Genomic DNA, 24939 nt, shown 5'->3' with positions numbered 1-24939 from the left:
TATGTGAAATGATGAAGGTGTTAAATAACCCTATTGTGGTAATCATTTCACAATATATATAAAATCATCACACTGGACACTAAACTCACACCATGTTACATGTCAATTATATCTCAGTAAAGCTGGAAGAAAAAATAAAACACTTGGAAAAGAGGCCCAATCCCTTTTATTTTAAAATGCTCCCCAGTGAGAACCAAGGTTAGGTATGCATCACTAAGCAAACACTCACTTTTTAGGTTGTTGTTTTTTTTTAAATACTCTCTCGGGGGGTTTCATATTTTTTCAACTTGAAGATTTGATGTGATCTCAATTATTTAACAGAGAATGCAATGGCACCCACTCCAGTACTCTTGCCTGGAAAATCCCATGGACGGAGGAGCCTGGTGGGCTGCAGTCCATGGGGTCACTGAAGGTTGGACACGACTGAGCGACTTCACTTTCACTGTTCACTTTCATGCACTGGAGAAGAAATGGCAACCCACTCCAGTGTTCTTGCCTGGAGAATCCCAGGGACGGGGGAGCCTGGTGGGCTGCCGTCTATGGGGTCGCACAGAGTCGGACACGACTGAAGTGACTTAGCAGCAGCAGCAATTATTTAAATTTCCCCCAGGGTGTTGTTGTTTTTTTTTTTTTTTTAAGAGCCTTACTTTGTTTTTAAAAAATCTACACACTTAGAAAATAAATTATAAATAATGAATAAAATCAAAGAGGCAAGACAGAACCTGCTGCAGAGTGCCTTCCCATCTGAAACTCTCTGTGGTTTGGAACAAACTCTGACCTCAGCCGGGAACCCAGTCAGGTCACTTGGACACGGCTAGGATCCACGGGCCACCAGGCAAGGGACCCCACTTACGACAGCCTTCCTCGTCCGAGCCATTCTCGCAGTCCTTCTGGCCATCGCATCTCCAGGACTCCGAAATGCAGCGGTTGACACGGCCCCCACAGCTGAAGTCCCCCATCTTGCAGGTGACAGACTCTATGGGAGGAACAGAACTGAACCTTAACTCAGAGGCAAGACGGCCTTGCCACTCCCAGCTCTGCAAGGGAAGAACCCAGAGTTTTCTGATAGGAGATTCAGGCTCACTTTTCTGGACCAAAATGAAGGAAATTTAATGGAACTTATTAAAAATGAGTTGCTGAGGACTTCCCTGAGGGTCTGGTGGCTAAGACTCCATGCTCCCAATGCAGGGGGCCTGGGTTCAATCCCTGGTCAGGGAACTAGATACCATATACCACAGCTAAAGATCCTGCATGCCACGAGGAAGACTGAAGGTCTTGCATGCTGCACTTAAGACCCAGCACAGAAAAATAATTTTTTTTTAATAAGTTAGATGCTAGGTGTTGCAAAGGTTTCGGAATGAGATAGAAGTGGTGGTTGCAATATACTAATGCTACTAAACTGGTCACTTTTTTTAATTTAAAATTTTGGGGTGGCTTTTTAAAAAAATCGCACAGTTGATTTACAATGTTGTGTTAATTTCAGGTGTACAGCAAAGTGACTCAGTTATACGTGTGTGTGTGTATATATATGTATGTGTTTTTTTCAGATTCTTTTCCATTATAGGTTATTACAAGATATTGAATATAGTTCCTTGTGCTATACAGTAGGTCCTTGTCGATTATCTATTTTACATATAGTAGTATGCATCTGTTAATCCCAAATTCCTATTTTATTCCTACCCCCAATGGCCTAATTCCGCGGTTAAGACTCTTAAGCTTCCACTGCAGCTGTTATGGGTTTGATCCCTGGTTGGGAAACTAAGATCCCAAAAGCCACCTGGAGTGGCCAAGAAAACAAAAAACAAACACACAAAAAGGCTAATTTGTGGGACTTCCTCGGCAGTCCAATGGTTAAGATTTTGCCTTCTAACACAGGGTGAAGGTTCGATCCTGGTTGGGAAGCTAAGACCCCCTTGAAGCCAAAAACCTAAATCATTAAGAGGCAATATTATAACAAATTCAATAAAGATATTTAAAAACGGACCATTTAAAAATGGTCCACCAAAAAAACAATCTTAAAAAAGGGCTAATCTGTGTAACATGAACCTCAATGGAAAAAAAAAGAGCCTTTAAAGGAAAGTTCCAATAATATCGTCTCTGTGTGCATGCTAAGTGTTTCAGTCCTCTCCAGTTCTTTGCAACCCCATGGTCTGTAGCTTGCCAAGCTGGAGTGGGGTGTCATACCCTCCTCCAGGGGATCTTCCCGACCCAGGTATCAAATCCGAGTCTTTTACATCTCCTGCATTGCAAGTGGATTCTTTACCTCTGACCCACCTGGAAAGCCCAATATCTTCTCTGCCCATCTCCTAATTCATAGAAGAATACATTAGTATGCTTGTCAATTTCTACCACATCTGTCACCCGCTATCATCAAATCACTTTGCCATCCAATAGAAATTAACACATTGAAAATTAAAACTGAAAATGTTTAAGTGTAACACAACTATACTTAGATTAAAAAAAAAAAAGGAGTTAAAAAGAAAAGGTTAGGACACATGTCACGTCCAAAGTTGGGGAGATACTCACTACACGTCTCCTGGGATTCATCAGAGCCGTCTTGGCACTCGGCAGTCCCATCACAAACCCACTTATAGGAGATGCATTTCCCATCTCGGCACTGAAACTCATTTCTCGCACAGTTGTCTTCCACTAAAGAGAAAGAAAGGAGAAGGAAGAATCAGGGCTCGGATCACAAAATGCCCGAATTCTTTGTGTCTCTTTCCTGCCAAGTGAAGAATGAACCAGAAATACAATCCTATTGCAGCAGTCAGGTCTCCAGGAAATCAAACACGCACAACAATTAAACTGAGTGAACCAAAAGTATAGTGGAGGATGCGAAAAACACTTCCTAAAAAGAGATTTATCCCCAGTGTGAGATTCTGACATCATGGTTGGTGAGTCCAAAGTGTGGATCCATTGGGCGATGGGGACAAAATATTAGAACCTGGGTGCGCAATAGCAAAGAAAAGGACCTGATTTGATTTAGCATGTCACAAACCTGTATTGGAGACAGGACCAAGGGAAATTGAGGCTGCAAAAGCATTAAGCTGGAGGAAAACTTGAAAAGCTTTCTCCAGTAGGTAGAAAGGAACTAAAGATAAAAACTGGGACTTCTCTCGTGGTTCTGTGGTTGAGAACCCACCTTACAGTACAGGAGACACTTAGTTCCCCTAGTTGGGGAACCAAGATCCCACCTGCCACAGGGCAACTAAGCTCGCGCACCCCAAGAAGCCCACGTGATGCAGCTGAGACCCAGCACAGCCCCCCGAAAAAGGGTACATAAGTTATGAGAGATTATTAATGTAGAAGTCAGAGAGCAGAGATCCAGCGGAGGAGGTGATCATATAACTTAATTTCAGATCTAAAGAAACGGGTTGTTGCTGTTCAGTCGCGGAGCTGTGTCCAGCTCTTTTCGACCCCATGGACAGCAGCATACCAGGCTTCCTTGTCTTTCACTGCCTCCCAGAGTGGGGGCTGCTCTCCAGCTGTGGTGCTCTGGCTTCTCACTGTGGTAGCATCTCTTGTGGCGGAGCACAGGTTCTAGGCCCACAGGCTTCAGTAGTCGTGGTGCACAGGCTTAGTTGCTCTGAGGCATGTGAGATCTTCCTGGACCAGGAATTGAAATTGTGTCTTCTCATTGGCAGGCAGATTCTCTACTCCTGAGCCACCAGGGAAGCCCCCTAAAATATATGACTTTTACACCTTGTGGCTCAGATGGTAAAGAATCTGCCCGCAATTCGAGAGACCTGGGTATGATCCCTGGGTGGGGAGGATTCCCAGGAGGAGGGCAAGGCAACCCACTCCAGTATTCTTGCCTGGAGAATCCCCATGGACAGAGGAGGTTGGCGGGCTACAGTCCATGGGGTTGCAAAGAGTCAGACATGACTAAGAGACCAAGGACACAGAGCAAAATAATACTGACTACATTTAGTTTCAGGTATGATGCTGTGATTCAGGGTCACTGTTACGTGTGAGCTATGATCAAAGCAAACTTTTATTGTGAAAGTTGCTCATTCCAACTATTTGTAACCCCATGGACTGAATTCTCCAGGCCAGAATACTGGAGTGGGTCAGTCATTTCAGTCACTCAGTTGTGTCAGACTCTTAGGGACCGTATGGACTGCAGCACACCAGGCTTCCAATAAACTTTTATTGGCTGGTAATAAAATTGGTATTACTCTTTTAATCTTTAAATATAGACTTTGATCCCCTTCATAATCTAAAGTAACACAGTTAATAAAAATTATGATCCAGTTTATCTCAGGATAAGGAAATAAGACCAAGAAAGAAGAAGCTAGCAGAAATTTCCTCATGAGTCAGATATTCTGAAGGCAAATGATATGTAAAATATAAGTTTGGACTGATGGCTACTGATGGCTACATTTATTATATTTTTCACTACTTTCGTAAGAAGAACATTTTTTCTTTTATCACTTTATTTTGAATGTTGACTGAAACCCCCCCAAAAAATAGTTTAATAGTTTGCACAAAATGTATTCTTTTGCTCATTTTGCACAAAGGCAATTAATGAACTCTTCATGCACAAGGCATAAACTATGTCTCCAGAATTAGTCCGTTCCCGGGAGAAGCTTCCAGACAAAAAGATCCTTGATCCTTGAATGATTCTTCTCATGCAAGAAGTCTCTTCTTCCCTCATTCTGCATATGGGAGAAGATTCAAGATCTTACATGCTTTGTGTCTTTTTATGTATTCAGATTTTTTCCCCCTTGATAGTCTCTTTAAGTGGACTTTCCGGCTGGCTCAGATGGTTAAGAATATATGCCTGCAATGCACGAGACAGAGGAGACTTGGGTTTGATCCCTGGGTCGAGGAGATCCCCTTGAGGAGGAAATGGCAACCGACTCCAGTATTCTTACCTGGAGAATCCCATGGACAGAGGAGATGGGTGGGCCACAGTCCATGAGGTCGCAAAGAGTTGGACATGGCTGAGCACGCACGTATGCACATTCTCTTTAAACACTCATAAGTTTTTTAAAGATTTATTTGCTTGCATGTTGGCTGTGCTGAGTTTTCGTTGCTATTTGAGGGCTTTCTCTAGAGGCAGTGAGCAGGGGCTGCTCTCTAGAAGCAGTGTACAGGCTCTGGCGTGCGGGTTCAGTAGATGTGGTGCACAGGATTAGCTGCTCCGTGCCATGTGGGGTCATCCTAGACCAGGGCTCCAACCGATGTCCCTTGCATTGCAAGGTGGATTCTTAAACACTGGAGCACCAGGGAAGTTTGAGACCTTCAAGTTTTAACTGAGCACATTACCCAAGGGAGGATCTATAATTTCCAGCTTCCTCTGCGGCCAGGTGTGGCCATGGGACCAAGGTTAAGTTAATGAGCTGTGAGTGAAAGTGAATGTGCAAACTTCACGACCTTAGAGGGTGGCACTGACAAGTTGATTCCTCCTAGTGAGCATTCTGCCCCTCTTACCCTCAACGTACAAGATAAAAACAGACCTAATTAGATATGGTGGAAAGTCAAGCCATAAAAATAAGAATGATCAAAGGCACTCTTTGAAGTGTGGCTCCCTGTGTCCAACTGCTAATCATCAGCCTTGCCCTTAACGCTTGGCAATAAAAAAGAATGAAATAATGCAATTTGCAGCAACACGGATAAACCTGGAGATGATCATACTAAGTGAAGTAAGCCAGGTAGAGAAAGATGAATATTATACAGTAGCACTTATATGTGGAGTCTTTAAAAAAAAAGATACAAATGGACTGATTTAAAACAGAAATTAGACCCACAGACATAGAGAACAGATTATGGTTATCAAAGAGGAAAGAACTGAGGGACAGAAAAACTAGGAGATTGAGATGGACACATACACGTTACTATATATAAAATAGATAACCAACAAGGACCTACTATGTAGCGCAGGGGACTATATACTCAATTGTCTTGTAATAACGTGTAAGGGAAAAGAAACTGAAAAAGAATCTGAATCACTGAAATGAACACAACATTGTAAATCAAACATACTTTACTATATATATATATATATATATATATATGTTACTTCATATATAGAGATATAAAGGAAAAAAAGAAACCTTGCCCCCACTACATCATGATTTGAGATTTTTAGCTATAGTAGGAAGCCATCACAAATAACAAGATATTTTAAAATGTTATGTGTTTGATTTTTATCTCACCTTTTTAACATATCTGCTTTTCTGTATAATTATGGTTTTTAATGTACACCAGATGATAGCATCGGTATATGACAAATAATTATATTAAGGAGAACATGCTGGATCTGGTAAAAAAAGATTTCACAACCTCAGATCCCAAAGCTCTGCAGTCCCTTCTGGTACAACGTCCCCACCTAACTCCCTCCTCTTTACTTGCCTAACAGTTCAGCTTCGAAGCTAACCTTCCCCGAAACTGTGTTTAGCAGCCCGTGGGCTTCCCAGTGGCGCTGGTGGTAAAGAACCCACCTGCAAATGCAGGAGATGGTAAGAGTCACAGTTCAATCCCTGGGCCAGAAAGATCTCCTGGAGGAGGGCATGGCGACCAGCTCCAGAATTCTTGCCTGGAGAATCCCATGGACAGAGGAGCCTGGCAGGCTATAGTCCACGGGGTCGCAAAGAGTTGGACACAACTGGAAGTGATTTAGCATGCACGCATACAAGAGCTCCTAAAACACCCATTTCTCACTCCTAACATACAAGATCGAAAGCATTTGTTTACCAAGTCCCCCAGCCTAGATTTAAACTCCTGGAGAGTAAGGAATGTCTTTTTCTTCCTTTTAGCGTGAAACCATCAGAGCCCAAGGCCTGAGTCAAAACAAGATTTGTTCAGCTGGTATGCCCCAATCAGAGACAGGTCCATCATATTACTGGGCAAAGATTTTGGAAAAGTGGAACTCTTCTAGTTTCATCTCTTCGGAGGGCAACAGGGCAGAATCTGTCAAATTTTTAAGTGCAAAGTCCCTGGGACCCAGAAGAATTATTAACACAGGTGTATAACAATGTCAAGTTCAAAAAGGTCCAAAGCTTTTTTTTCCCCCACTGAGCAGTGTGGTTTGTGGGATCTTAATTCCTCAACCAGGAATCAAGCTTCTGCCCCCTACAGTGGAAGCTCGGAGTCCTAACCACTGGACAGTCAGGGAATTCCCTGTCCAGTTTCTTTTGCTCAAGTACATACTATTCATGTGCCGTTCTAGCTCAGGCACAACTAACCGATGATGATAGAAACTGGGCTTTCCTGGTGGCTGAGACGTAAAGAATCTGCCTGCAATGCAGGAGACGCAGGTTTGATCCCTGGGTCGGGAAAATCCCCTGGAGAAGGAACTGCCAGCCCACTCCAGTATTCTTGCCTGAAGAATCGCGTGGACAGAGGAGCCTGGTGGGTCCATGGGGTTGAAAAGAGTCGGCACAACTGAGTGACTAACACTTTCACTTTTCGCAATGACAGAAATCAGATTAGAGGTGCCTCTGGTCTGTGTCTGGCAGGTGAGTAAGTTGAAGAGAGCTGGGAACTTCCTGGGGGGAAAGTCCTCTAGGTCCTAATGAGAGGTGGCTACACGGAAGTAGATGTCTATCACAACTCACTGAACTCTTATCTGTCGATTTTATAGTATGGCAATTGCACCTTTAATTCAAAAGAAACAAATTCTGGGTCTTCAAAGCTCATTGTCCGGTGTTCCTACCCAGAGGAACAGTCAAGTGAGGTTAGGAGAGAGATGAGTGGAGGGGTGGAGGAGGCTATAGGTGATAAAGAGAGAAATACATACAAGGAGTGTTTAGAAGCATCAACAGAACTTGGTAACTGAACTTACAAAGAGACCAAGCTGGAGGTAACCCCAGTGGAGAGCTCAGGAGATTCAAATGAGCTGAGCTCTAGAATCTGCCGCTATCAGAAGACAGACTGATAATGCATCGCCCAGCTACTGATCCAGACAGGACATCGCCCTCTGAGGTGCCTCTGCAATATACCCCACATCCACTGACTCACAGCTGAATTGTGATTATGCCTGAAAAAGGAAATGATTCACTTCTGGCTTCCCGCATGGGGTGGGTAAAAAGCAATCAAAATTCCAGGACTCTCAGAAAAAAAGTTTTAAAAAAAAAGGAAGTTCAGGCAAGGGACATTCTCTACAGAGGAGGAGGATTCTGGAGGAGGAACTTCTGCCATCTGCTCTCCCAGCCAGGAGATGGCAGTTTCAATCACTGCTAATCCACTTTGCCCAAGGAACCATCTCACACGCAGAATGTGCTACTGGAAAGGCTAAAAATATTAAATCATTTTGAAAGTGCAAAAATGAAAGCGTTAGTCGCTCAGTCGTGTCCAACTCTTTTGCAACGCCATGAACTGTACCCCACCAGGCTCCTGTGTCCATGGGATTCTCCAGGCAAGAATACTGGAGGGGGTTGCCATTTCCTTCTCCAGGGGATCTTCCCAACCCAGGAATCAAACCCAGGTCTCCTGCATTGCAGCCAGATTCTTTACCGTCTAAGCCACCAGGGAAGCCCTACTGGAAAGGCTAGAAACATTAAACCATCTTAAAGCCCTTTAAATAGGGATAAAGAGGATCTTCTCTGGTGGTCCTCTGCACTCTGCACTCCCAATGCAGGGGCGCTGGGTCCGATCCCTGACTGGGGAACTAACATTCCACATTCTGCAACAAAGCCCACAAACTAGAGGGCCCCCACCTCGAAACAAAGATCCAGCACAGCCAAAAATAAAAATTACAATAATAACAAAAGTAAGAGAGGGAAAGAACAACAACCCCCTTCCCTGGACACCAACGAGCCCTCCCCTGGGCAACAGTTAATCAAATATTTTCTTGTCATAGATGGCTGAAGACCCTACCAACAAGAAGAGCCTACTACTACATATTTCTACCTGAACAGCTGTTCATCCAGCTGGCCATCAGCTGTAACGTCTGAATGAAAAGTGAATGGGTTTCACCATTACCAACAGCAGTCAGCTAGGAAATGTCTCGTGGCCTTGCTCATATGGCCAAGGATAAATGACGGTGAGCACCCAGGATAGCACCTCAAGATAGGTGTCCCGGCAGTGGGCAACCCCGACCTGACCAAGGAGTCAGAACTAGTCCTACTTCAAACACCACAGCCCAAAGAAACAAACAGCTCTTTCTTATTTCCTCCCAGTTCCACAAGCAAGGTTTGGGTTTTGTATGTCAGTTTCAGTTGAATTTCAGCAAAAGCAAACCAGAGCGCCACATCCCATAACTCCTCATACTGGGGATGGCTAAAATTACATAAGCAACATCCCTCTCCCCCGCAAAAACAGAAAACAATCGAAACTCTAGCCCTTAGACCTCTCCTGTCACGGGCGAGGAATCAGGAACAAGGTTATCGAAACAGAAAAGGAGAATATACATTTCTGCTTTTTCGCCAGCACACATTTGAGGTGGTAAATGCTTTCAAGGTTTTCCTTCCGCGGATACTGAAGATAGTGGTTGTTCAGGAAAACCAAAATAATACATGGAGGGAATTCCCTGGTGGTCCTGAGGTTAGGGCTCAGTGAATGGCACCCCACTCCAGTACTCTTGCCTGGCAAATCCCATGGATGGAGGAGCCTGGTAGGCTGCAGTCCATGGGGTCACTGAGGGTCGGACACGACTGAGTGACTTCACTTTCACTGTTCACTTTCATGCATTGGAGGAGGAAATGGCAACCCACTCCAGTGTTCTTGCCAGGAGAATCCTAGGGACTGGGGAGCCTGGTGGGCTGCCGTCTATGGAGTCACACAGAGTCGGACACCACTGAAGTGACTTAGCAGTAGCAGTAGCTTTCACTGACAGGGCCTGGGAACTAAGATCCTACAAGAGAGGCATGGACCAAAAAAAAAAAAAAAAAAAAAAAATTAATTAAAAAATAAATACTTGGAATCACTTTCTTGAAAAAGAAATGGCCTGGGTCTTCCCTGGCGGTCCAGTTGTTGGGACCTCGCTTTCCAGTGCAAGGGATGTGGGTTCAATGCCTAGTTGGGAAGCTAATAGCCCACAGGCCTCAGAGCCAAAAAAAGCCAAAACATAAAACAGAAGCAACATCATGACAAATTCAATAAAGACTTTCAAAAAAAGATGTTCCACACCAAAAAAATCTTAATAAAAGAAAAAAATGGCTGAAGCTAAGAGTCTTACCAGAAAATGAATGAAAAATCCTTTTACCAGTGCTCTTTCCCACAAGAGGGACCACCAAGGTATTTTCCCCGGAGGTGATCTCCGTGGTAGTTTTGTCGTCTGCTCCTTTGAGGGGTAGCCAGTTTCTATCACTGTTCACTGCTGACTACTTGCATGGTGTCTTAGCAACACATGGTTACTTGCTAGACAGCGGAGCAGATTGTGGATGCTGTTAACATACTGAATGTGGAATGTGAAAGGCAATCAAAGCACTGAGCAAAAAAGGCATCTGGAATTGGGTCTTATTAGGGCAGGAACCCTACAGATATGAGCAGGAATGCCCTAGAAAGACAGAATGAGGCAGATATTTCTCTTAAAGGTTTGCAGTCTCAGAAACATTCTCCCTATCTTTAGTGAGTGTTGCCCAGAAAGATAAATATGCCTGACAATGACCAGTGAATCCCCCTGGGGCTTGTTGTTAAAGCAGTTGTTGTTCAGTGACTAAATTGTGTCCAACTCTTCCTGATCTCACGGACTGCAGCATGCCAGGCTCATCTGTTCTCTGCTATCTCCCAGAATTTGCTCAGATTCATGTCTCTTGAGTCAGTGATGCTATCTAACCATCTTATCCTCTGTTAAAGCAGACACAGCTTAGTAGGAACACTCTACTTTCTGAATTTGGGTGTGTCCCTGGCATATCTGATACCCCTCACCCAACTGTCAATTAATTGACTTTGATTTGGCTAAAGGAAAGCAAGCAGTTAAGATTCCAATTACTACCATTCCCAAAATAAACAGACAAGAAATCCCCGCCCCTCGGGGCAAACTGGAGTAGCCAGGGCTGCTACAGATGTCTATCATGAAGTTAATGCCAGAGTAGATACTTAGTGGAATACACAGTAGAATACTGGAGTGGGTTGCCATGTCCTTTTCCAGGGATCTTCCGGACTCAGGGATTGAACCCAGGTCTCCCACACTGCAGGCAGATATTTAATAGCTGCCTACTCACTCTCAGGAGTTTGGGGAACACACCCAGACTCAGAGCCTCCTTGAGAACCAAAATACATCAGATCCTCAAGCTGCCCAGTGAAAAAGGAAACTGAAGCAACATATCTTGCTTAATGAAACTTCACTGCCATTAATATCCTCTTGAAGAAGGAGTGGATCTCTGTGTGAAATACAGGCTCATCAACTGTCTCTTTTCCAAGCCACCATCCCTCTGCTTCACACAACCCAATGGCCGAATTATTACAATAACCCTCTGCCATGTGGCTGAAATCCTCCTTCCTTTCCTCCCAGAGGAAACTGTGATGTGTGTGTCACAGGTACTGATTCCAAGAGTTCAAAGTTCTCTGCTCAAAGCCACCCCTCCCCCCCATTAAAAAAAAAAAAAAGCTTCCTGCATCCTGTTCATGGGACAATTCCAATACTTTTCTAGGCCCAGCTGGTTGTTAAGTTGGAAAAGGACCATTTCTTTATTATCCAGGGTGAGGTCAAATGTCTCTCTCAGCCACTGGATAACAGGATATTGCACCAACTAGCCTCTTGCAGCAGCAGCAGCAGCAGCAGCCTCTTGCCCAAATCTAAAATTCAAACCCCCTAAAATGAAAGGTTGTCATGTTGTCATGAGAGCAGCTCAACTGAACTCATTTTAGCGCCTATGAACAACAAGGCAACCCCAAAGGGTTCCATTCGGTCCCCAACTCTCGGTCCCTGTCCAGGCACGGATGAAAGTCTCCATTAAGTGCCCTTCACGTCCGATCCGGGAAGGACTAGAGTTTCTAGGCAACGTTTCAGACTGGGAAGAACTGAGGCCTTGAAGGTGGCCTGGCGGTCACGTCTGCGAACTGGTCCCAGTCGGGCGGGGTCAGAGAAGCTCCCGAGGACAAAGTGGGTACGAAGGCATCATTGCAGATAGAGGAGGAAAAAGGCCTTGGCTGAGCGGGGCTCAAGCGCTCAGCGGGCACCTCATCTATGCTTGCAGAGTTTTTCCAGGGGCCCGGGACTTGTCGCATCATTTGTGACGGGAGCCCTGAACGACTAGCCTTCGACATCCTCACGGAGATGTAGGTGAGGCGCGTGGCGTGCGCCAGCTCCGCCCCGCCCCGCCCGGGCCTCAGCAACCACCGCCTCCCATTGGCCAAGGGGTGTGGCTCGAGGCTCGCCTGTTCGAATGGCGCCCAATGGGAGCTCGGGGGAGGGCCCACAGGGCTGAAGGCGGGGCCGGAGGAGGAGGCTAAGGGCGGAAGCTTGGTGCAGGTTAGACGAGTCCCGCTCCGCTTCCAGAGGCAGCAGCGCCCTTGGGAAGCACAAAGCCAACTGGAACGCCGCCGTAACCCCTGAGGGTGAGACGATGTGGAAGAGCGCCCGTAGGGCCTCCAGGCTGAGCAACCGGTTTTCGGGTCCGTCTCACCCCTGGAATAACTCTGGGAGGGAGTACCTCCTCCTAAAGCGTACCAGGCTCTAAGAAAAGGGGAGTGGTCCCCCATTGTGGGGATACTTGTAGGGAAAGCCGCGTCGCGTTCCCCTTCCAGACCCCGCAGACACCTATCCCCAGAAACCTTTTCCCAATCCAGCCATTGGGGAAGGACTTTGTGTCATTTTCCCACGTCTTCCATGGATTGAATGATCTTTCATTTTCTCTCCCGCCGGCCCCCCAAAATACCAAGGGGCTCTCCAAATTCAGGAGTTCACCCCTATCCCGCGCGGGCTTCCGGAGCCAGCCTCACCTGCAGCCTCCCCCGCAGCGATGAGCAGGGCGATGGCCCAGCGCAGTCCCCAGCCCGCGAGCCTCATGATCCCAGCCTCCGCTTGTCACGCCCCGGCACAGGCCGCTGTCCGCTGGCAGTGACCGCTCTGGCAACCCCGGCTTCGCGCGGCCAGGACGCGACTGCACGCGGGGCCCCAGTCATATGCAGCATTTCTATGTGAGGTTTCCCGGAGAGGGAGGAGTTTGCAGTGGGGTGATTTTCAAATATCTTCACCTCACTGTGGGAGGAGGAGTTTGGAGAGGAGGAGTTTCAAACGGCCGATGTGACATGGGCTCCTTAACCCATGAAGCCCTGATTCAGACTCCAGTTCTTTCCAAAGCTGGTCCCGGACAGGCTACAGGGTTTGTCGCAGAAAGAGCTGAGCCGCCCCCATGCCCACCCTCAAAATGAAATCCCGCATCTCCTTTAAATTTCTCTCAAATTTTGATTGTTATGTTCCCTTTGGTGCCCAAAGAAGATTCGATCTGCCCTTCCAAATCGTCTAATTGGCTAATGACATCTCCCCTCTGACTCAAAACCAAAAACTAGAGATGTTGGAAACTTAACCCCCACCACTTTTCTCTACTTGCCTAGGAATTGTTTATAGATTTTAACTATTTCATCATATATAGTTTTAGAGGGTTCTTCCAAATTTCCCCATAAAACTGTTATCAGTGATGCATTTAAATAAAATGATCACAAAAGTACTGGCAAAGACTGATTTTGTTTTGCGGGATCCAGCACTTGGATGAATTATGGGCCAAAACATCTCTGAAATCAACTGACCTCATACATGGGGTCTGGACATAAATATTGATTTATCTTATTCAGAGAAAGGGTTGAACAAACAGAGTGGCCATGGCCACTTCCTCTCCCCAAAGCCAAATCAAAACAGACTAGAGATTTCAGAGCTGAACCTGAATGCCGAAACCACCAAGAGCTGATGGTGAACAGCTTTTAAGAATCAGGGTGTCTCTTTGGTGGAGATTGATGAACTTGCCAGGGTCCCTTGCCAAAAAGCCCTCCTACAAAGGGTCTGGCAGTTTGGGAGGGTTCTCTCTGGAACGAACAGAGTTCTCTGAGGTTTTACAAACTGAGCTTGGCAGGCATACTACCCTCTCAGCAGGCTTTGGGAGAAACCCAGGAGAGAAGGCAGAAAAGAGGCAGAGAGGAGATAACTGAACTCTCAGAAAGAAAAACAGTGATTAACCCAGGAGAAGAAACTTACAGTGTCTGGCAGTATAGAGCCCCAGCTTCTGAATCATACAGAATTTGGGCGAGTCCCTTAGCTTTGCCAATTAAAAAAATGGGACACTGGGACTTCCCTCATGGTCAAGTGGTTAGGATGCCATGTTTTCACTGAAGAGGGAGTGGGTTCCATACCTGGTCAGGGAAGTGAGATCCCATAAGCCTCAAGGTAGCGGATGAGAGGGCAGAGTGGGGGAAGGAGGTAAAAACCAGGGAGAAACTAATGCCTACTTCCTTTACTTGGCAGGTTCAGTGTCAGGGTCAAAATGAAATCATGAATAATCTTACCTGCAGAAATTGACAAGGATGGGCAAGTTCTGGGAGTTGCAACATTTATGAATGTGTCACCCTCCATTCCATTCCTTATAACATATTAACATATGCTCCTTTTTTTCCCCCCTCAAAGTCAGGAGCACTAAGTTTGATTTCTCTTCTGAAAACTTAAGGGACCTCACAGACTCAGTTTCTGTTGCAAGCCCAGCTTTCTCTGATCCATCTGGTGGTAGGTGGCTTGTTCTGCTCAACAGCCCTGGAAAGGGTTACCAGGAAGAGACTGTCTTTCAGAGAGGACTCAGCTTACTTAACATGTGTTCAGAGCTAGTTGTATGGAGATATAGGGACAGGCCTGGAAAAGGGCTACAAAAACCCTGAAAAGAACATTCCTGGAGGGCTTAAGCCTGGGCAAGAATTCTGGGGCAGTTTTACCCAGGTCTCCCTTTAATCTGTCTGCAGAAATTTCAAGGTCCTTTGTGTTCCTGCCACAAAAGCATATATTGCCCCGAGGATGGAGTCACGCTGTTTAAATTTCTCTACTTCTTGGAGCCTTCATATGCTCTTCTGTAACTTACTCAGGGTTCTTGTGAGGATTAAGTAAATTTATATATATATATATGCTGCTAAGTCACTTCAGTCGTATTCGACTCTGTGTGACCCCATGGACTGCAGCCCACCAGGCTCTGCCATCCCTGGGATTCTCCAGTCAAGAACACTGGAGTGGGTTGCCATTGCCTTCTCCAATGCATGAAAATGAAAAGTGAAAGTGAAATCGCTCAGTCGTGTCCGACTGCTTGAGACCCCATGGACTGCAGCCTACCAGGCTCCTCTGTCCATGGGATTTTCCAGACGAGGGTACTGGAGTGGGTTGCCATTGCCATATATATATATATATATATATATATATATATAATGATTATATAAAATGATTACTTATATAAATAATTATATATAGCACTGTTGTGTGTTTTATTTATTTTTACGTTTGACTGTGCTGGGTCTTTTGCTATGCCTGGACTTTCTCCAGTTGCAGCAAACAGGAGCTGCTCCTCGTTGCAGTGCTCAGACTTTTTTTAAAAAATTAATTTATCTTTTTATTGAAGGATAATTGCTGTACAGAATTTTGTTGTTTTCTGTCAAACCTCAGCATGAATCAGCCATGCTGCTGCCGCTAAGTCGCTTCAGTCGTGTCCAACTCTGTGCGACCCCATAGACAGCCCACCAGGCTCCCCTATCCCTGGGATTCTCTAGGCAAGAATACTGGAGTGGGTTGCCATTTCCTTCTCCAATGCATGAAAGTGAAAAGTAAAAGTGAAGTTGCTCAGTCGTGTCCGACTGTTCACGACTCCATGGACTGCAGCCTACCAGGCTCCTCCATCCATGGGGTTTTCCAGGCAAGAGTACTGGAGTGGGGTGCCATTGCCTTCTCCAAATGAATCAGCCATAGGTATACACATATCCCCTCCCTTTTGAACCTCCCTCCCATCTCCCTCCCCATCCCACCCCTCTAGGTTGATAAAGAATCCCTGTTTGAGTTTCCTCAGCCATATAGCAAATTCCCATTGGCTATCTATTTTACATATGGTAATCTAAGTTCCCACATTACTCTTTCCATACATCTCACCCTCTGCTCCCCTCTCCCCACGACCATAAGTCTATTCTCTATGTCTGTTTCTGCATTGCTGCCCTGTAAGTAATTTCTTTAGTACCATTTTTCTAGATTCTGTATATATGCGTTAGAATACAATATTTATCTTTGTCTTTCTGACTTACTTCACTCTGTATAATAGGTTCTAGGTTCATCCACCTCATTAGAATGGACTCAAATGCATTCCTTTTTAAGGCTGAGTAATATTCCATTGTGTATATGTACCACAACTTCTTTATCCATTCATCTGTCGATGGGCGTCTAGGTTGCTTCCATGTTCTAGCTATTGTAAGCAGTGCTGCAATGAACAATGGAATACATGTCTCTTTTTCAGTTTTGGTTTCCTCAGGGTATATGCCTAAGAGTGGGACTGCTGGGTCATATTGTGGTTTTATTCCTAGTTTTTTAAGGAATCTCCATACCTTCTTCCATAGTGGCTGTATCAATTTACACCCCCACCAACAGTGTAAGTGTGTTCTCCTTTCTCCACACTCTCTCCAGCATTTATTGTTTGCAGACTTTTTGATGATGGCCATTCTGATCAGTGTGAGGTGATATATCATTGTAGTTTTGATTTGCATTTCTCTAATAATGAGCGATGTTGAGCATCTTTTCAGCAAGAAGACATCTGTATGTCTTCTTTGGATAAATGTCTGTTTAGGTCTTTTTCCCAGTTTTTGATTGGGTTGTTTGTTTTTCTGGTATTGAGCTGTATGAGCTGCTTGTTTATTTTGGGAATTAATCCTTTGTCAATTGTTTCATTTGCTAAAAATATGGAATGCTTCATGAATTTGCCTGTCATCCTTGCGCAGGGGCCATGCTAATCTTCTCTGTATCGGTCCAGTTTTAGTATATGTGATGCCGAAGCGAGTATATGCTCCGAGTTTTTCGGCGGCTTCTCTTGCTGCAGAGCACGGGCTCTAGGCAAGTCAGCTTCAGGAGCTGCGGCATGTGGGCTCCGTAGTTGCAGCTCCTGGGCACGATAGCGTGGGCTTCAGTAGCTGTGGCACACGGGCTCCATGTGTGTGGCACAGTAGTTGCTCCCCATGGCATGTGGAATATTCTGAGACCAGGGATCAAACCCGTGTCCCCAGCATTGTCAGGCAGATTCCCATCCACTGTGCCATGAGGGAAGTTCTAAAGGATTATATATACAATGATTTTATATATAAATGATTATATATATGTGTCACGCATATGTCTCAGTTCAGTTCAGTTCCGTCGATCAGTCGTGTAAAACTCTTTGTGACCCCATGACCTGCAGCACGCCAGGCCTCCCTGTCCATCAGCAACTCCTGGAGTTTCCTCACACTCATGTCTACTGAGTCGTTATTGCCATCCAACCATCTCATATTAATATGTATATATATATATGCAATTGGGGGCTTCCCAGGTACCTTTAGTGGCAGTGAACCCACTTGCCAGTGCAGGAGACATAAGAGACACAGGTTCAATCCCAGGGTCAGGAAGATCCCTTGAAGAAGGGCATGGCAACCCACTCCAGTTTTCTTGCCTGGAGAACCCTGTGGACAGCGGAGCCTGGCCGGCCACAGTCCATGGGGTTGCAGAGTTGGACACATATTGGAGCCATGCTTGTTTGGCACATAATGACCATAGTGTATTGGTTCCTTGTTTTGGTTTTGCCTGTCTTTTGCAATGACATCTTCTTTTTTTCATCACTCTTCTCTTTAGGGGAAACTTTCTTCCTCACAGGCACTTAAAAACAAACCTTCCATGGAATCCACTTCATCTAAAAGTCCCTAGGCTTGCAAAATCGTCTAAACCCAAGGCACGTGTTTTCCTCGTTTTGATGCCCTTTATCCAGGTTTCCACCTCTCTAAGTCACCAGGAGGCTCAGACCAAAATTGGTCTCCACCCAAAAGACCCTGGTCTTTTGGCTAAGGTGAGTCTTCATAGCTGCCTTTGAAACAGAACTCAGCAGTCAGAGAGGGCGAGTAACCACAGGTGCCTTGGTGCCTCCCAATGGGTGCGTTTAGAGACCAGACTTGACGCTGTAGCCATCCGTTTGTCTCCATAAGATGCCTATAAGCCATGTGAGGGCAGAGACAATATTATATAGTTAGTATCTCTAGTGCCTAGCAGTCAGTCAGTTCAGTCGCTCATTTGTGTCTGACTCTTTGCGACCCCATGACCTGCAGCACGCCAGGCCTCCTTGTCCATCACCAACTCCCAGAGTTCACCCAAACCCATGTCCATTGAGTGGGTGATGCCATCCAACCATCTTATCCTCTGTTGTCCCTTTCTCCTCCTGCCCTCAATCTTTCCCAGCATCAGGGTCTTTTCCAATGAGTCAGCTCTTTGCATGAGGTGGCCAAAGTATTGGAGTTTCAGCTTCAACATCAGTCCCTCCAATGAACACCCAGGACTGATCTCCTTTAGGATGGATGGGTTGGATCTCCTTGCTGTCCAAGGGACTCTCAAGAGTCTTCTCCAGCACCACTGTTTGAAAGCATCAATTCTTTGGTGCTCAGCTTTCTTTATAGTCCAACTCTCACATCCATACATGTAGTAAGGGCTAAATAGATAAGTGAAAATAAGTGATATTATTTTTGATCTGCCTGCCAACAGCATTATAGATGCCCTGCTTCTGAATTCCGCTGTTGTTCTTGTTCAGTTGATCAGTCATTGTCTGACTCTCTGTGATCCCATGGACTGCAGCACGCCAGGCTTCCCTGTCCTTCACCATCTCCCGTAGCTTGCTCAAACTCACATCCACTGAGTCAGTGATGCCATCCAACCATCTTGTCCTCTGTCGTCCCCTTCTCCTCCTGCATTCTATCTTTCCCAGCATCAGGGTCTTTTCCGATGAGTCAGCTCTTCAAATCAGGTGACCAGAGTATTGGAGCTTTAGTTTCAGCATCAGTCCTTATGAATATTCAGGGTTGATTTCCTTTAGGATTGACTGGTTTGATGGGATTTTGATCATTCATAACTCAAATTTGTCCTGGACCGCCACTCCTTTCTTTCAAGAAGAACCACAGATTTGAAAGCAAACTCATACTGAGAACATGGCAAAAGCCCTGGATCTGTAGTTGGGGAGGTTCAGAATTAACCGAGACACCACCTCATCGTCAAGGACTGCAGGAGAGAGAACAGGGCAGGATGTGTGTATCAGTTCAGTTCAGGCTGCCACTGTTTCCACCGTTTCCCCATCTATTTCCCATGAAGTGATGGGACCAGATGCCATGATCTTAGTTTTCTGAATGTTGAGCTTTAGGCAAACTTTTTCACTCTCCTCTTTCACTTTCATCAAGAGGCTTTTCAGTTCCTCTTCACTTTCTGCCATAAGGGTGGTGTTATCTGCATATCTGAGGTTATTGATATTTCTCCCAGCAGTCTTGATTCCAACTTGTGCTTCTTCCAGCCCAGCGTTTCTCATGATGTACTCAGCATAAAAGTTAAATAAGCAGGGTGACAATATACAGCCTTGACGTACTCCTTTTCCTATTTGGAACCAGTCTGTTGTTCCATGTCCAGTTCTAACTGCTGCTTCCTGACCTGCATATAGGTTTCTCAAGAGGCAGGTCAGGTGGTCTGGTATTCCCATCTCTTTCAGAATTTTCCACAGTTTATTGTGATCCACACAGTCAAAGGCTTTGGCATAGTCAACAAAGCAGAAATAGATGTTTTTCTGGAACTCTCTCGCTTTTTCCATGATCCAACGGATGTTGGTAATTTGATCTCAGGTTCCTCTGCCTTTTCTAAAACCAGCTTGAACATCAGGAAGTTCACGGTTCACGTACTGCTGAAGCCTGTCTTAGAGAATTTTGAGCATTACTTTACTAGCGTGTGAGATGAGTGCAATTGTGCGGTAGTTTGAGCATTCTTTGGCATTGCCTTTCTTTGGGATTGGAATGAAAATTGACCTTTTTCAGTCTTGTGGCCACTGCTGAGTTTTCCAAATTTGCTAGCATATTGAGTGCAGCACTTTCACAGCATCATCTTTCAGGATTTGAAACAGCTCAACTGGAATTCCATCACCTCCACTAGCTTTGTTCATAGTGAGGCTTTCTAAGGCCCGCTTGGCTTCACACTCCAGGACGTCTTATCCAAACCCATAGACTGTGCAACACAGTGATCCCTAATATCAACTATGGACTCTGGGTGATGAAGATACGTCAATGCGGGTTTATCAGTGGTGCCAGATACACCATTCTGGTGGGGATGGGGAGAGTGGGGGAGGCTGGTAGGCCAGGCAGTTATGGGGAAGGGCTGTTGGAAAATAGTGATTATAGACTTGCCACAAAACTTCAGTTTGTAAAAAATTTGTAGTGTCTGCAAAGCACGATAAGTTGAAGCATAGTGGATGTCCTTGGTGGTCCAGCGGCTAAGACTCCATGCTCCCAATGCAGGAGATCTGGGTTCCATCCCTCGTCAGGGAACTAGATCCCATGTTCTGCAACTAAGACCTGGAGCAGTCAAATAACTAGATAAATATTAAAAAATAAGTGAAGCATAATAAAATGAGGCATGCCTGTATTACTTATTACTTGTGTGATTAAGAAAAAAGTGAAATAAACCAGTCACGAGAAGACAAATGCTGTATGATTCCACCTTCAGGAGGTCTCTGTGAAAGTGAAAGTCATTCAGTTGTGTCTAACTCTTTGCGACCCCAAGAACTATACTGTCCATAGAATTCTCCAGGCCAGAATACTGGAGTGGGTAGCCTTTCCCTTCTCCAGAGGATCTTCCCAACCCAGGGATCAAAGCCAGGTAGCCCGCATTGCAGGCAGATTCTTTACCAGCTGAGCCACCAGGGAAGCCCTCAGGAGGTCTCTAGAAGGAGTCAAATTTCTATAGAGGAGAAAGTAAGATGATGGTTTCTAGGGGCTGCAGGAGGGGGACTGGGGAGTTATTTTTTAGTAGGGAGACAACTGAAGTCGGGGAAGATGGAAATACTTTGGAGATGCATGGTGGCGCTGGTTGAAAATGTGCGTGCATGTGATGTGCCTGAATGGTGCACTTAAAATGACGAAGATGGGAAATTTTATGTGTCTTTTTTTTTTTAAATCTTTTGGCAGCACTGCAGAGTAGGTGGAATCTTAACTCCCCAACCACAGATCAAACCCACATTCCCTGAACCCACATTAACCACTGGACCACCAAGGAAGTCCCTGTTATGTGTCTTTTGCCATGCTTAAATATTTAAAAAGAAAGAAAAAAAATTGGAAGAACAGAAGGAGGAAGGGAAAAAAGGGAGGAAGGGGAGAAAAGAAAAGAAAGAAGAAAAGAAATAAAAAAGAGATAAAGAAAGAAGGAAAGAAAGGGGGGATGGAAGGAAGAGAAAGAAAAAAGAAAGAAAGAGGGAAGAAACTTGCCAAAAGCTGCTGCAAGCCACATGTGTAACCTTGGCTCCCTTAGCCTCTGACGTCAGCCACGGCCTCAGAGTCAATGTCAAGGGCAGCACAGCCTCTCAGATCTTTCAGGCCACTCTCTCCCCACTGCCAGGAATCTATGAGAATTCAGGAAGAAACAACCCATCAGAAATCCCTACAGATGCCTGCTCTTCCAATTCAGCATCTTAGGATGCACAGCCACCCTGCTGCCCTGCCCTGAATCTGGGCTCTGTCCTCCTCAGCTGCATAGATGGCAACTGTTCGTCTTGGGTCAGGGGGAGAAGTTACCTGAGTACAGGTGCTCTGGCCACAGTGAGCTGCCTGCAAATAGAGCATTCTCCTTTTGCATCTTTCCTTTTTACTTAAAAATTTAATTAATTAATACTTATGCTAAAATGCACATAATATATAAAATGTACCGTACTAACCATCTGAAAGGTGCAGTTTAGAGAGTTCCCTGGAGCTCAGGTGGTTAAGCAGAGAAGGCAATGGCAAGCCACTCCAGTACTCTTGCCTGGAAAATCCCACTGTTGGAGGAGCCTGGTAGGCTGCAGTCCATGGAGTCCTGAAGGTCAGACACGACTGAGCAACTTCACTTTCACTTCTCTCTTTCATACATTGGAGAAGGAAATGGCAACCCACTCCAGTTTTCTTGCCTGGAGAATCCCAGGGACGGGGGAGCCTGGTGGGCTGCCATCTGTGGGGTCGCACAGAGTCGGCACAACTGCAGCCAGTGGTTAAGACTCTGCACTTCCACTGCAGGAGATGTGGGTTTGATCCCTGGTTGGAAAACTAAGATTCCACACGTGGGGGAAAAAAAAAAGGAAATGTGCATTTCAGTGACATTAAGTACATTCACATTGTTGTCCAACCATCACCACCATCCATCTCCAAGACCCTTTCATCTTGCAAAACTGAAACTCTGTCCCTTCTAAATACCAACTCCCCATCCTCCCACCCCAGCCCCTGGCACCCACCATTCAGCTTCCTGTCTCTATGAAGCTGACTCCTTTAGGGACCTAATAGGAACTTTACAGATGGCTCAGTGGTAACGAATCCGACTGCCAATGCAAGAGATGCAAGAGACGCAGATTCGATCCTTGGGTTGGGAAGATCTGCTGGAGAAGGAAATGGCAACCCACTCCAGCATTCTTGTCTGGAACATTCCAAGGACAGAGGAGCCGGGCAGGTTTTACAGTCCATGGGGTTGCAAAGAGTCGGAAGTGACTGAACGTGCGCACGCACACACACACACACACACACACACACACCTAATATAAGTGGAGGCATCCAGTATAGGTCTTTTTGTAACTGGTTTATTTCAGTGAGCATGGTAACCTCAGGGTTCATCCATACTGTAGCGTGTGTCTGAACTGCCTTCTTTTTAAGGCTGACTGATACTGCTTGGTATACATACACCACATTTTGTTCATTCATCCACTGATGGACACATGGGTTGCCTTTTATGGCTGTGGTGAATCATGTTACTATGAACATGGATGTGCAAATCTCTTTTGAGTCCCTACTTTCAATTCTTTTGGGTGTATATATATCTAGAAGTCAGTTGCTGGATTATATCTATTTTTAATTGATTGAGGAATCTCCCTGCTATTTTCCACAGCAGCTGCACCATTTTGCATTTCTTTCCTTTTATTTATAGAATCTCAATCCTGTTTCAGGCTATAATGTGCCCAGTGAAAATTATTTCCCAGAATCCCTTGCTGCTAGTGGTAGTCCCAAGACCAATAAAGTAGGTGGACATTTCTGCCCTGGTGAAAATACAATTTTATTTTCTTTTATCATGTTTTGATCATATTTTAATTCAATTTTTATTTTATTTGGAAACTTTAGTTGTTTGAGCTGTGGAGCATGTGGGATCTTAATTCCCTGACCACTGGTGAACCCACACCCCTTGCTTTGGAAACACATAATCTCAAAGACTGGACTACCAGGGAAATCCTAAAATTCAATACTTAAAAAAAAAAATGTTTATTTATGTTTTGGCTGAGTTGGGACTTCGTTGCTGCTCAGGCATTCGAGATCTCATTGCGGCACGCGGAATCTTTTCGTTTTGGTGTAGTGGGACTAGTTCCCTGACCAGGGATCGAACTCCTGCCCTTTGCATTGGGAGCATGGCATCTTAGCCACAGCACCACCAGAGAAGTCTGGAAATTCGTTGTTCTTTTACTGTATGCAGCTGAAGTTGATGCTAACTGATATAAACAGATCCAAGTAAAAATACCACCTGCCTTCCAGGGACCATTTTTTTAAAGATTTATTCATTTGTTCACTCATGATTTACTTATGTTATTTTTGGTGGCGCTGGGCCTTCGTTGCTGTGCACAAGCTCTCTCTAGGCTGGGTAAGCAGGGGCTACTCTTCATTGAGGTGCTCGCGCTTCTCATCGCCTCGGTTTCTCTTCTTGTGGCTCTGAGGCTCTATAGCGCTGGCTCCATAGTTGTGGTGCATGGAGTTAGTTAGTTATTCCAAGGCATGTGGGATCTTTCTGGACCAGGGAATGAACCCATGTCCCCTTCTTAGCAGGTGGATTCTTTACCACTGAGCCACCAGGGAAGCCCAGGGACCTTCTGACCAAGTGTTTTACCCTTGCCTTGATTTTGTGGGTTGTGGGTGGAGAACCACTCTTTCTGAGCACAAACCTCAGTTCCGCCACTTCCTGGGTGACCTAGATTGATCTCCTCAGGCATCAAATGGATGTGAGGATGATTCTTGCTTATTGAGATTAGTACCTGCATCACAGGAGGAAATGGCATTAGCTGCTATTGTTCCTGACCAAGGTTCTTCACCATCTCCAATCAGTAGAAATTAAAAGTGTTAGTCATGGGTTGTCATTCTCTTTTCCAGGGGCTCTTTATGACTCAGGAACTGAACCCAGGTTTCCTGCATTGCAGGCAGATTCTTTACCATCTGTGCCATCAGGGAAGCTCAGAAATTGACTAGAGGCCAGAAAAGAAATTCAGACAAGGATTCACTGTGGCCCCTGCTGCAGCTGGGGGGAGTGAGAACAAGCAACAGGCTCCCTTGCTTGTTCTTTACATGGGGTGAGGCTAGACGTGTGTCCAGGGGTTGAGTCAGAAGGGTGGCTTAGGTGTTTTGCCCACCCCTCTGGGGGTTTTGAGTACAGAGGGCATTCACAGTACCCTGCTTTTGATCTCAACACCCTGTTTTTCAAGGAGTGTTTATTTTTGGCTGTGCTGGGTCTTTGTTGCAGGCTTTCTCTAGTTGCAGTGAGCTGAGGGGCTACCATCTGGTTGAGATGTGCAGAATTCTGCACAGTTATTCTTAGTCCCATATGGTTTCTCTGTATTTTGTTGCTGGAGGAGAGGTGTGTCTAGGTGGAAGCCTTGCAGAATGGCATCAAAGTGTCCCAAGTGCCCGCCTGTCTCACCAATATTGTTACTATTGTTATCACTGTTGCTGTGGCAATGCCAGCTCATTCCCTGGGCCACCAGGTGTCCTCTCTTGGCATTCGAGTCCTCTCAGTCCCATCTTGTGCCTGTGTGCACGTGTGTGTGCATGCTAAGTCACTTCAGTCGTATC

At 45.4% G+C, this 24939-nt stretch overlaps 1 protein-coding gene and 1 non-coding gene across 3 annotated transcripts in view; both read right to left on the bottom strand.

Annotated features, from left to right (window-relative positions):
* LDLR (low density lipoprotein receptor) overlaps window positions 1–12998 on the bottom strand; it is a 34488-nt gene extending 21490 nt beyond the window's left edge. For both annotated transcript variants that reach the window (XM_060416284.1, XM_004008531.5), the window contains exons 1-3: window positions 12832–12998; window positions 2527–2649; window positions 854–976 (exon numbers count right to left, since the gene is read on the bottom strand). In XM_060416284.1, coding sequence (XP_060272267.1) covers window positions 854–976; window positions 2527–2649; window positions 12832–12898 — 313 coding nt within the window. In that variant the 5' untranslated portion in view covers window positions 12899–12998. The remainder of the gene's footprint in view (window positions 1–853; window positions 977–2526; window positions 2650–12831) is intronic.
* A 3790-nt stretch (window positions 12999–16788) lies between these two features.
* On the bottom strand, window positions 16789–16895 carry LOC114115035 (U6 spliceosomal RNA). The gene has a single exon (XR_003589539.1). It is a non-coding gene; the product is annotated as a U6 spliceosomal RNA (small nuclear RNA).
* Window positions 16896–24939: the final 8044 nt, after the last annotated feature.

Source organism: Ovis aries, chromosome 5 (genome assembly GCF_016772045.2).
Source record: "Ovis aries strain OAR_USU_Benz2616 breed Rambouillet chromosome 5, ARS-UI_Ramb_v3.0, whole genome shotgun sequence".
NCBI lineage: Eukaryota > Metazoa > Chordata > Mammalia > Artiodactyla > Bovidae > Ovis > Ovis aries.
Note: the sequence above shows the minus strand (reverse complement) of the source record. Positions and strands in the feature narration are given on the sequence as shown.